The sequence below is a fragment of the Lasiosphaeria miniovina genome, assembly GCF_030549165.1.
Source record: "Lasiosphaeria miniovina strain SMH2392-1A chromosome Unknown B0T26scaffold_3, whole genome shotgun sequence".
NCBI classification, from domain to species: Eukaryota; Fungi; Ascomycota; class Sordariomycetes; order Sordariales; family Lasiosphaeriaceae; genus Lasiosphaeria; species Lasiosphaeria miniovina.
Window position 1 is genome coordinate 2,806,398 of NW_026848222.1, and position 12,268 is coordinate 2,818,665.

The 12,268-nt window shown below is 56.4% G+C and overlaps 4 protein-coding genes across 4 annotated transcripts; all 4 read left to right on the forward strand.

Moving 5' to 3' along the window:
- Window positions 1–1,844: 1,844 nt before the first annotated feature.
- Window positions 1,845–2,571, forward strand: B0T26DRAFT_218970 (uncharacterized protein). Its single transcript, XM_060433836.1, has one exon. It carries the CDS (start codon window positions 2,094–2,096, stop codon window positions 2,457–2,459), a length of 366 nt encoding a protein of 121 aa, XP_060298360.1. The 5' UTR covers window positions 1,845–2,093; the 3' UTR covers window positions 2,460–2,571.
- A 513-nt stretch (window positions 2,572–3,084) lies between these two features.
- B0T26DRAFT_218972 (uncharacterized protein) lies at window positions 3,085–5,073 on the forward strand. Its single transcript, XM_060433837.1, has 3 exons — window positions 3,085–3,459; window positions 3,520–3,970; window positions 4,047–5,073. Exons 1-3 carry the CDS (start codon window positions 3,240–3,242, stop codon window positions 4,858–4,860), a joined length of 1,485 nt encoding a protein of 494 aa, XP_060298361.1. The 5' UTR covers window positions 3,085–3,239; the 3' UTR covers window positions 4,861–5,073.
- Window positions 5,074–6,309: 1,236 nt separating this feature from the next.
- B0T26DRAFT_218979 (uncharacterized protein) lies at window positions 6,310–7,149 on the forward strand. The gene has a single exon (XM_060433838.1). It carries the CDS (start codon window positions 6,512–6,514, stop codon window positions 6,998–7,000), a length of 489 nt encoding a protein of 162 aa, XP_060298362.1. The 5' UTR covers window positions 6,310–6,511; the 3' UTR covers window positions 7,001–7,149.
- A 2,535-nt stretch (window positions 7,150–9,684) lies between these two features.
- Window positions 9,685–10,995, forward strand: B0T26DRAFT_642935 (uncharacterized protein; the record flags this gene model as incomplete). The annotated part of the gene is made up of 1 exon (XM_060437491.1): window positions 9,685–10,995. The coding sequence occupies one exon, from the start codon at window positions 9,685–9,687 to the stop codon at window positions 10,993–10,995; it is 1,311 nt and encodes a 436-aa protein (XP_060298363.1).
- Between the last annotated feature and the right edge of the window lie 1,273 nt (window positions 10,996–12,268).

Here is a 12,268-nt window from a genome sequence, read left to right on the forward strand (position 1 = left end):
GTGCTTGAATGGGCATCCAAGCGTTCCCTGGATTGATGGCAAAGCCAGCTTAAAAGACTCTGGAAGTTACGAGCATGGCTTCGAGGTAAGGTACCTTCCATATGTAAATAAAATTGGGCGTGCAACGGTCCTCAGCGCCCGGGAGACCAGGTCTCAAAATGGAATATTTCATGGCGCAGCAAGAGCACTCGCGCAACGAGACGAAACATGACGCCCTGGAGCAAAGCTACTGGACGGCACCACGAACGGAGACGACAGCCAGACTCGGGCCGAGATCGCTGAAGAAGCGGCTCCCGAGACATTATCCCGGACTGGAGACGATTCTCCTAGTCAGCAGGATGAACCGCCGCTCCGCTAAGAAGCGATGCCGTGGCTCAACAGGTAGTCTAGTTTGGCAGGTGCGTGTGGGGATTGGGTATTCGCTAGGTTTAGTGATGAGAGTGAAGAGGAATGGAGAAGGAGCAAGGGGCCAGTCATGTTGCGGTGGATCACGAGGCCGTATGTAACTCTTCGAGTGTATCCGGGGTTGGCGAGAACCTCATCCAGAGAGAAGTAACCTACTTAGACAAATCCCGGATAGCAAGCAAATTTTGGGCGGTCGCCCGTCAGTCCTAGCCGATAATTAGATGACCTTCCCGGGCTGAGCTCGTATAGATAGACTAAGAAGGCCACCTCATTCCCAGGTCAGCAACACGAAGTCGACTGCCGCTGGCCTTGGCGTGTGCATCTTTCTGGGGAAATATTTCGGGAGAATTGTGTCGCACACCTTTTTCTCGGAGTTTGGACCATGGCAATTGCGGAGGCCGGATGCAAGCTCTCAAAAAACGCGGCTCACAAAGTGCCGACGCTCCATCCCCTGTCCCAATCTCCGGATGGTCCATGGCCGGAGACGTAGCATTCCGGAAGACTTGACTCTCTTGGTGTTCTTTTGACCATCAAGCAGAGCTCTTCCAAGCTCGGCGATCCCCGGACGAGTCTTGAAAATCGCAGCGCATCTTGCAAGCTTCAGACGGAAAAAAGAACATTCTCGACGCATTGCTGTCGCATCCGATGCGTGCATGTCTTCTCTAGGCGGAGGCTGACGTGCCATGGCTATGGCGAGCCTGGAGGCGTGGATCTGGCTAAATGGGCGACACACAGGAAACAGAGGGATGGGGGGAAGGCGACGTTGGCATAGGCCGCCGCACAGACGCCGGCGATGTTCGTCTGTCTGGATCCGGCTCTGAACTCTGGGGAAGGCTTCTTTCTGTGTGGGGAAGCTTGGGGAGTTACGGGCTGCATCTCATCATCTTGGGGGAGAATGCACGTCTCGGTGCCCTGTCCCTGAGCCTGCCATTGACATCGATAGCGACCGACGTCTGTTCTTTAATCCGATCTGCCAGAGAGGTGCAGCTGTGCGATTGCATCCGATCCATGGTGCCCCTCGTCGTTCTTTCCTTCGCCCCACCACAGGTGGCCGTCAGATGCCTGAGCGAGCGACGGAGGCAAGTCAGTTCGACGGGGCGCACGGAAGATTGCAATGCCAGGGGCGGTCTGTGCGATAGATAGCGTGCTGCCCGCCATGGCCTCTAGGTACTGTACGTAGAGTTTAGGCATGTGAGTTGTGTGTGGTGTTTGAGGATCTCGCCAGCCTTTTTGGCAGAAGTCCGATTTCAGGGGAAAGACATGGCGCGCAGGAACGAATCGAGCCAGCCAACCACTGCCATTGGCCGCCCTCCCCTAACCCTCTGCAGAGTACCGTTTCTGGGCCTGTCAACCCCACCCGCAGCGCTGATTGGCTGCCCGCATCCATCTGGACCCACACGCCAGACGGCCTCTTTTCCTTTACTCTTCATCTCGGAGTAGTCCGCAGCTCGGGCCTCATCGGCCAGTCAGCCTGTCTGGGGAATTTTCCTGCAAGTGAGTGCTCCTCTGTTGGCAACCGGCAGTCTGCCGCCGAATTCCGCTTCCCTAGACTTGCATGCCAACCAACGGCTGCACGGCGGATCATCTGTCTGTTGCCCTTTCTGGTCGGATCTGGGACTCTGGGCCTTCGATTGCCAGTGCCGTCATTCATTGCATCGCATAGCGCCCTGGTCCCTGCACCTGCCACGATGCGCCGACTGAGCATTTATGGTTCGTTTGATCACCTAGCATTGCTCGCAAGCATGCCACGCTACTCGCTCTCGTTCTGGCTCCCTCCCAGATTCTGGATTGTGCGGTACCGCGAATGCCTTCGAAGCCACCTGGAACCTTCGGCGGCATGGATGCGCCGTTGTCTTTCGAGGGCAGTCCGGCAACCGCCGCTCTCCTCTTTGGTTCTAGGTTGTCCTAAGTTTTGGTCGCAAGAGTCTCTCCTGAGGTTTCCGACCTTCTCAAGAGACTCATTTATCCGGGCCGTGGCCGCAAGTGTGGCAGCCAAGGTCCCAAACTCCCGTCCGATGCTTCCTCTCTCTGCGATGTCTATTGAGCAAAGATAGCTGAGGTGTAGGTGCTCGAGTGCCGGTCCGCTGTTGGCCGCCGATAGCCTCTTGCCCAGACCCGACGACGCTGAGCTAAGTCGCTGAGATGGCCCTGTTTCGGCGGCGCCTTTGCTCGCAACCGATTCCCTTTCTTCTCTCCACCACGTGATTGTTTGTAGTCACTGCTCAATTGTCGTGAGCCATGGGCTGCCCCAGTCTTGAAGTGCACCTGTCGAGTATCAATGATGCTATTGCTGTTGATGCGTGCTGTTGCTACTACTGTTGCCACTGCTGAATGGATATGCAGGTCCCAAGGGGCCCTCATTGCTCCCTCTCGCGTGCCTCGCCCGATCTGCTGCAAAGCCATCTTGACACATGAGGGAGATTTATCCGGCCGGGACTTTACATGCGAGTCGCACCAAACGATGAGACGAGACGACTCACAGATCTACATGCATCTGCCATCGACGCTCTCTCCCCGCCTCTAGTGACGCCAGCGCCGGAAAGCAAGAAGCAGAGACGGCTCGCTGCTGCCCGTAAGCTGCTCGTGATGTGTTTTTCCGTCGCCACCGCCAGCTCGCCTCGCGAGCATCCCGAAGGCCTGCCGTCTCCTATATCTTGATGCATATTCCCACACCTTGGCTGCCCGTCTCACTTCCGTCTCTCGGTCGTTGAATGCTCTGCTGACTGTCTCATCCGACTCTGTTGTTGTTGCTACTTCTTGTCTCTGATGGAGACTGTTTCGATATTACAGCCACCAACGTCTGGTATGAGATAGCACCGCTTCCGTCTTGCGTCATGGACGCCTTTTCGAGACTCAGCCCGCCCTCTTACCCGGCACCGTCCGGCCTTCAGATCTTTGCGCTCTTCGTCAACTTCTTCTTCCCTGCCCTGGCCCTGCTCGTCGTCGCCACCCGCGCCGCCGGCAGGCTAGCCACGAGGCAGTTCGCCCTCGATGACTGGCTTATATGCATAGCCATGCTCATGTCAGTCGCCGAGACCATCATAAGCTACTTCTGTACGTCAATCCTAGCTTGCCTCTATTACTTACCTGGAGCACCCTACTGACGTCATGTAGTTATCAAAACAAACTTTGTTGGCATCCGCATCGATCAAGTGCCCCCCCATGACCCTACCGAGGCCCTGATTTGGTCCTACGCCGTGCAGATCCTGTACAACCCAATCCTCGCCCTGGTGAAGTCGTCTGTGCTCATCTTCCTGACCCGCTTGTTCGGGCAGAAGGACGGCGTGCGGCGCTTCCTCCTCTGGCTCAACGTTGCCAATGTCGCGCAGATGGTTGCCGTCTTCTTTGCCATTACACTACAATGCTTGCCAATAGCTTTCAACTGGGACCCTACTGTCCAAGGCGGCCGTTGCGTCGACCGCCGCATCCTGTATACCTGCACGGCCGCCTTCAACATCGTCATGGATTTGATGATTCTTGGCCTGCCCCTTTGGGTCTTTATTGACCTCAAGATACCCAAGCGCACCAAAATTGCGCTCTTGTTCGTCTTTCTCCTCGGCTTCCTGTGAGTAGCACCCTTCTTACCCTGCCGGTATTATGCATTCTTTGTGTGTCTCAAACTCAAGCTCACATTGTCTCAGGGTCACCATTACCTCGGTTATCCGCTTGGTGCTGCTTCTTCAAGGATTGTTTGGTCTGACGCTGCTGTCCGATCCCACCTCCAACACCGGCTTCGTCACGTCTGCTATTGAGACCAACCTGGCGCTTATCACGGCGTCTGCGCCGGCCCTGCGGCCGATCTTCCGCTCACGCGAGCGTGGCGGTTGGTTTCCACGTACGATGCTTAGCCGCGTCGCAGACGTAGACGTAGAGGTGGCCCAGAAGCCTGCCGGGTGGGATAACTCAACGGTTGGGAGCAACGCGGGCAGTGGCAAGCTTGGCCGAGGGGGAAGCCGCGGTGGGAGGAGGGGCACTACTCGCAGCGTACGGAGCACTCGGGCTGGGCGCGGCGGGAAAATCAAGCCCATCATCCGCGTGCGGACGGACATGGCCGAGCTACGCAGCCAGTCGCCCCGCACGAGCGAGGAGGAGACCATGACAAGCAACGGGATAATGCGCGTCAGCGATATCCAGCGCGAGATTGACGGCATTGTCAAGGACATTGCCGTGTCTGGGCGTGGCACCTACGTGCCGACACCGAAGACGCCTAAGCCTAAGCCACGGCCATCCATGGAGACCATTCGCCCGAGCACCGGGGGGAGCAGCGGCCGGCGGCTGTACCCCGAGCGCTACTACAGCGAGAGCGTCTATCCGGACCCCGACTTTGACGACGACTCCCGAGACTATACCGAGGAGCGCTTGTCAAAGTACGGCGAGAAGCGGTTCGGCGTCGTGACACCCAAAGGGACGACGCCCACGTCACGGGCGTGGAAGGAGAGCGGGCGGCCGTTTTAATTGTTTAAATGATACCCTCGGGAACATCTGTGGGGTTCGGAACTGGCGTCCCAAAGGCTTGGATCATTGCACCGGCTGTTTTTTTCAGGGATGGTTTTGGTTGGGTTTGGCGCAACACCTCATGGTTCGGGAGTTTGTTTTGGCTTTGGCTTCTTTTAAGCAATCGGTCATGGACAGCGGCGCTTCTCGGTTCTTCTACACGACATAGGGCGGGGAAAGGAAAAAAATACCACGAAGCGGCAACAACATCAACACGCCCCCGTTTACATATTCCCACGTCTGCATGTTGTGTTTCATGAAGGACATTCTACGGGGTATTATGATAAGCAACGACGCCTTTGACGCAGAGAATATAATAGCGAATACAATAGTTTAATAGAGAACGGTGTGCAAACAAAAACGTCATGATTTTCTAGCCATCTAACCTACCCATTCCAATTTCCAGTCTGTGGTGGCGTGTGTAGAAGCAGAGCCGCAGGTTCACAATGACAACGTCTGTTCCGCCCTCGTCGGCCAGCAACGACGATGAAACGTGTACCACCACGGCACACACAGGACGACGAAGGGAACAGGGGCTGGGAGGGTGATCTTTGGAAACACAACCCCTCCCAATTTAGCCAGCGCTGCTGTTTGCCAACTCCCTCCAAAGATTGGATGTGCAAGCAAGCCTCGAACAAGCCCTTACATAGAAGGGAGTTGATCATTTTCGGAGGCAGTTGCTTGCCTCTGCCCCTGTGATGTCATGGTGCGCCGAGAACGGAATATGGGAGGCGGACAAGAGACGATCTGCCATCTACCTGCCGTGCGCACACTCCGTACATTGTGTCAGTGGAGGGAACGGGCAAGAGAGTTAGGTGATGTATATACATAGGTAGCCGCGGCATTCGGTCTCTCGAGTCATCTTGCCGGCGAACGGACAACCAAACCTGGAAGGCATCCATCGGTGATCCCCTTATTCTGGTAGGTTTGCCTTCCGCTGGATAGTGGAGAAGTGTGCGTTTCGCACGTGGAAATGTCTTTGCTTCGCTTGCTTGCCCCTGCGCTCTGATTGGCACGTGTAAGTGGTTTTGGGCAGAGAGTGAAGGACGAATGAGGACACGGCTAAAACAAAGCAAGCCAGGAATCACAGGGGTTCGTTTGCTTATGTGCCGTGCATACAATACCTCCAATGGGTTGGAGTTGTCAAGTGGACGATTTCACTTGAATTCATCTGAATGTGAGATAGAGGAGGGGATTATATCAGCTTAGATGTAATCCGTCAAGGCAAACCTTCTCTAGCTATCCTAGAACCGTAGAAACCGTTCGCCAGCCCATGGTAGCGCAGAGGGCTCCCGGGATGTTCCTTTCATTGCATTGAAGCAAATTTTTTTTCCTCCTCCACCTCTGTGGGATCCCCGTTCCCCCCCCCAGAGCCTCCGCATAAACCCGAACCGTTCTTGTGGAGATGGTCCCTATGAGAGAGGTAGAGAAGCGCGAGAGAAAATCAAGGGACCCCACAAGGAAAAGGGTCGAGGTTCACCGTGCCTGAATTTTACACGTGTAGATTTCTCATGCGCGGATACATACATACAATATGTACAAACACTTAAACTCCTGGACGTTTATTGGCTTGTGAGATTGAGGGACGGCGACATTTGTCTCCTTCCTTCCTATGCTAAGTAGAACCCCCGTGACAAGAACCAAGCAAACAAGCCATTTAGGGGTCGGATCGAATCCATCTCGACAGGGGCGTTGGAGGCTAACTGCCTTTCTTAGTTACTCATGGACGCAAACTGGCATCTTCGGACGTCTTTCGTTGGCCATCGGCGAGAATTCCCTCTCCGCTACCGATAGTGCTGGTAGCCGAGGACATCCGTCACCGCAATGGGTTTTTTCTCTCGGCGTTTGGGTTTCGGGGGCTCATGCTTGGCCTGGTCTGGTCGGACGGATCGATCGCGGCTCGGAAAATTCGGTATCGCAGCCTAATGTGACGGTGACGCACCCCACATTCCTCTTCTTCCCTCGCCTGTGGGGTCTAGCGTTTCCGGGCGGCAACCTGCCGCCGTCTCCTCGTCCGCACACAACGTCTCATTTAAGACCAGGCCAGGAAGCCCCGAAGATAAGGGGTGTCTCGATTCTCCCACTTGCAGGCCAAGCGTGACAGATGACGGCATGGGCGGTCAACAGACATGGGTTGGGCTCTGGGCTCTATCCGGTTTTTTTGTCATTCGCAAACGTTTTGTATGAGTTCGCTTCACTGCGCTATCTATTTCGTGAATATTATGAGGCAGGCAGCGTAGGGAAGGGGTTACGTTGCCCTGGTTATCCCTCAAGATGCGGTTTGCGACGAGATTGGTCTGCGTCCACCTTTCCCCCCTCACCGATCCGCTCCGACGTTGAGCCCAGGGTTTCGCTTCCGCGGAGGGTTCTAGAAAGAAAAGCTACAGGCTACCCCTGCCTATGGGCCTGCCGCATTGGACCCCTGAAAAGAGACCCCGTCGCCTTCTCTGCAACACGACTTGCGATTTGGCTACGTATAAGATCGGGAGGAGACAGAATAGCGGAGTTAGGTTGTGGGTTCGCGACATCGCCTTCTCGGCCATTCGAGAGCGAGGGCCACTGCGTTTGTTCGTCAGCTGGCCGACGTGGACTATTAGCTTGGGCAACTACAGAGTTCCGAGCAGCCGCTAGAGCCTTGGGCCTAGAACTAGGCTCTTGGGCCCGAAGCCAGGCCAGTCAGCTGTCGTGCAACAAGTCTGGGACCTGCGCACGCTTGAGATGGGGGGAGCGTTTCTTGTCCATGCTTTCAATCTGTTGACAGGCGGAACACACGTACTATTACAGCGTAAAGGCATTACTAAGGGTAGGTGCTTCGCCTCGCTTGCTGTTTCTCGTTTCCACCTACTAATACCCGCGCGTGTTGCTGGCGACTTATCTGGGGTTCAAGAGCCTGCCATCCAGACTCTGGAGCGTGGCGGTTATGCGTAACAAACAGCGTCGTGGAACCGTGGGAGGCATGGTGGTTTTCAGTACGGAAATGGACACCACTCGTCCGGCTTTTACTGCTATAGGTTGCTCCCGCCATCCTGTCTGACAAGTGGCTCGTCGCGTCGTCTCTTCTACAAGACTTAATCTGCCCCCACACTACGGTAGAGAGGCCTGGGAATGAATGGGGATCGGTGAGGTGTTTGCCTTTCCCGCCCGCCCCCCGCCTCGCTGGAGCTGGAACTTATTCCCGCACGTCTTCGCGCGCTTTTCCACTTTCAAGGCTGGAGTTGGCCGTTGGCCTTAGGTGGCTGTTGGCCTTGATGGTTGAAGGGTTTATTCTGAGCACCACATGCCCGATGAGCGACGTGGACAAGCTGACCGCTGGCATGGGTGTGGGCGTGGGTAGGAAGGGGGACTAGGGCTTTATTCCTGGTAGGTAGTGCAAAAGCCGGGTGCGTATCTTGAGCGAGCGAGCAGCCTATTAATGTAATGTATGGGCATACAGTGCTGTACAATAGATGCCTAGATAGGCAAGGTTCCTAGGTAATAAAGCTAAGGTTCTTATCAGCGCTCCGCTGGGATCCGAGCCACGCCCGCGACGGACGTTTTTTACCACATAGGTTGGATGCTATCTATCTTTTGCCCTTCCTACATAGTATATACAGTCATCCAGCGCCTCTCTTCCGCCGCTTTGCAGTTGCAACCTCGTTACATGTTCATTCTTTGCGTCGAGAACTAGGGAGTAGCGGCTGTTTCCTCGTTGACGGGCCCGCGTGATTTGGATTTACGACGGCGGCTTTTCAAGTTTCTTTGATTTAGGGCCAAACGCCCACACTTCAGCTGAGCACCCACACACCACCTGGGCTGCACAGTGCTAGCACCCAACCCAACCCACGCATGAAGTCACCACCACCCGCCAACACGCACCGTACCTCCGAGTCCTTCTTAGGCTGCCTTCTCCCGTCGTCCTTTCGTCTCTAGCCTGCCTTGAGTCTCAACTGAACCTCGACAACAACGAGCTGCAGCGGATGTGCAAGAACGAGAATCTTTTGATCTATTTTCTACGCACGCTAGCATCATTATCCCTACTGACGTCGCCGATTCCTAGCCTTTGCTAGACAAGCATCGAGTACCGGCTTGGGCCCTGAGGAACCCGAGTGGAACTCGGGCCTGGACAGAGGCAACCTGTTACGTACTCTTACGTACACGATTCACCCGACGTGCGCTGCGCTCCCCTGCGGCGGCACGCGACGTCGTCCTGCAACCCAAGAGCCCTGCGGCCGGCGCCCTGCTCGGCCTGCATTGCCCAGCTGGACAGCTAGCCCTAGCACAGGGACCTACGTACATACGAATACATCCATCCATACATACAAGCACAGTCACAGGCGGGCGTCCACGGGTGCGGTGGTCGCCGACGCAGGCCCAGGGGCCCCAGGCCGCTCGACCGGCAATGCCCCGCCGAGGGGCCGAACCGACAAATAGGTACCTGGGTCTAGGTAGTTGTTGGAAGACCGGCAATGCCAAGCAGGCACTTGGGCCAACATGATGTCTCCACGCTCCTTTCTCACCTCGCGGCAGAACCAGGTCTACTCCCAAACGCAGCAGCAGCAGCACCCGGTTCCCGCCCTGATATTGACACCACCCTCACTCCTACTCTCGCCCTCTGTCCAGCCGACGCTCACCAAGAGTAATAATGACGGCTCTGCAGAGGACGTACCAACCAGAACGAGCAGCAGTTCCATTACCGTTCCCACCATGCCGGCGAGTGCGAGTTCGAGCGCGAGGAAACGAGATGGCGTCTCCAAGTCGCCCACGCTGAGCCCGCCGAGGACGACGACAACGCTCACACGGCCCACCATGCCGTCGAACCCCGTACAGATCCCTACGAGGCCAAAGTCCCGCGATGGTGCACACCCGCAAAAACAGCACCGCGGCCATGGTGGTGAGCGAAGAGGCCAGCCGCCCGCCCACCGTCCGAGGGACGTGCACTCGCCTGACGCCATCCCGGCGTCTGTGGTAGCCCTCCTGGCCGTCACCAACATCCCGTCGCGGAGCGGACGCCAGGCCAAGAGCGTCAGAGAGAAGCGCATGACCGTCGAGTCCATCATTGAGAGGTCGCAAGAGTCGGAAAAGGAGCTGAGCCTGTCGCTCAGCAGGGACGCCATGGACCTCCTTCTGACCCCTCCAGAAGAGCTTGAGTGTGACGATGCGTCTGGATACGACAGCAACATTGGCTCTGCCCTCTCGACGCGGACCGTATCGCTGGAATCCATGCCGTCGCTTTCAGAGTCCTTCACCACAGATACGCTGTCGTCGCTCGAGTCGCCAGACACGCCAGGACGAAGGCGAAAAGCCCGGCCGACTCGCCGCTCCCTCGAGCCCGTGTCGTCTCCTCCCGGCGAAGCCGAAGACCATCCGCTTTCGACGCCTCGGATCGTGGCGGCCGAGGAGATAGACTTCCGCGTCTTCGAGGCCAAGGCCGAGCTGAATGATAAACGGGCGTCGCGCTTGCCTTTCAAGCCCCTTAAATCGGCCTTCAAGTCCAACCTCACCGCTTCGCTACGCGCTCTGCGTCAGGCCGCCCGCTCTTTCTCGGCCCTTAACTTCCCTTCTATCCCTCCGGAGGACTTCCTCACTCGCTCTATCCTGACCCTCGACCCTCAGGTACCCTACACGGACGAGCGCAGGCCACCTCCACTCGAGGAGGAGCCCACCGCCGCCCTGCGGCGCTATCTCAACCCAACTACGACGGTGCGTCTTGAGAAGCCGAGCGTCCCTGGCCCTGCGTCCCTCGGCCCAACAACGCGGGCTTTTACAGCATCGATCCAGATGCAAACGTACAAGGTGCACCGCGCACGGAGCACATCCGCGGGGCCGGGCCGTGGCTCTTATTCATCAGCGGGGAATTCTGCACCGTCGCAAACGTCACAACCCCATCGTCCGTTGGCCGAGTACCCCATGCCCGGACCGCGGCAGCGTGAGATGCGCGAAAACTCAGACTTCATCCGCATCGCAGTCATGGAGATGGCGATGCGAAAGCAAGGGAAGCTCGATGACCAGCGACCGGGACGGGCTCGCTGGGCACTACCGCCACGCAAGACCAGCGCGCGACCCTACGAAGTCGGGGCCGACGGGGTGCCCACCCGCTGGGTTTCCATGACAAACTAGTTTAGGCGGGGGAGTGTGATGAGTAACCACTGTACCGCCGGTTTGATCTGGACGGCTCGAGAGTTCCATCCGGTCCCGTGATTCCCGGACGCATCGTCTTCGCGGCTTTTAGCCTCTCCCGCAAACCCAACTAGCAGAGACCAAGCCTTATTGGCAACAATCGCCGCCTGGGACTCGTCTGTCACTGGCACGAGCGTAACGGCCAGATTTGGAACAACTTCGGCTATGTCGCGCGCAGACGCAGCAATACTCAGCCGGTTCGCTACTCGATAGTGGACAACGGTTGCATCTCGGAATCACGCTCATGCCGAGGCCAGGCTGCGCTCCTCTGTCGTCGCCATCACATGCGTGCTGTTGGAACGATCTGGACAGCGCCGACCCATCCAATCGCCAAGATATCCCCTGCCGGAGAGCTCTGATGCACTCCGGATTCGGCTTAATCTGGAAGGTACCCAACTCTGGAACGCCTCGGGTGGGTTTCTCTCTCCAAGGTTACCCACAATGACGCATCGGCGGGTCGCTTGAAAATGGTTAAGGATCGGAGTAATCCTGAACATCCAAGACACCTCGTCTTGCACGCACGTTCCGCGCAAAAGATGGCGGGGGCAGATCTTGACGGGATCAGCGAGGTGCCCCCCGCGGGATGGCCGTGGGGTCTCTGGCGGTGTGAGCAATCACATCGAGCCACGGCTTTTTCCCTTTTTTTTTTTACTTCTTTTCTACTGTGTTTTCGCAGGGTTTCAATTTTTTTATTCCCGCATATGCATAGCGAATGGAATTGGGCATGGATCGCGCTGGTGATTGGGTAGGTAGCTTGGCGAAGTCGTCCACTGTATGGGCGCACTTTCTTTCCCCCTTCCAATTTTCTTTATAAGCAATGCGGAATGCGCTTGTTTATGACTCTGGTTGGGCGTGGGGAACGTCACAAAAAAAGAACACGTCCGGCGTCTTTTATGGCTGGTCAGCTGTCATCGGTAACCCCGAGTCGTGGGATTTCCTTCATGGGCAATAAAGCCTTATTTCAAACTGTGTATAGATTCTCTTTTTTGTCTTTTCTCGGATTCGGTGTTTGCGGTGTTCCAGGACATGTCCGGAGGCGGTTACACGCTGTCACGTATTGCGTGCGGGATCCTGCATGGGAGAAGGGACTCTAGGTCATTGCATTTGCATTGCATTAGGGTAGAAATGAGGCATCGTTCCCCATTATATCATTACACTATCATCGCTACAAGTCTCGATTGGGTTCCACACATCCAAGAGAGAAATATATAAA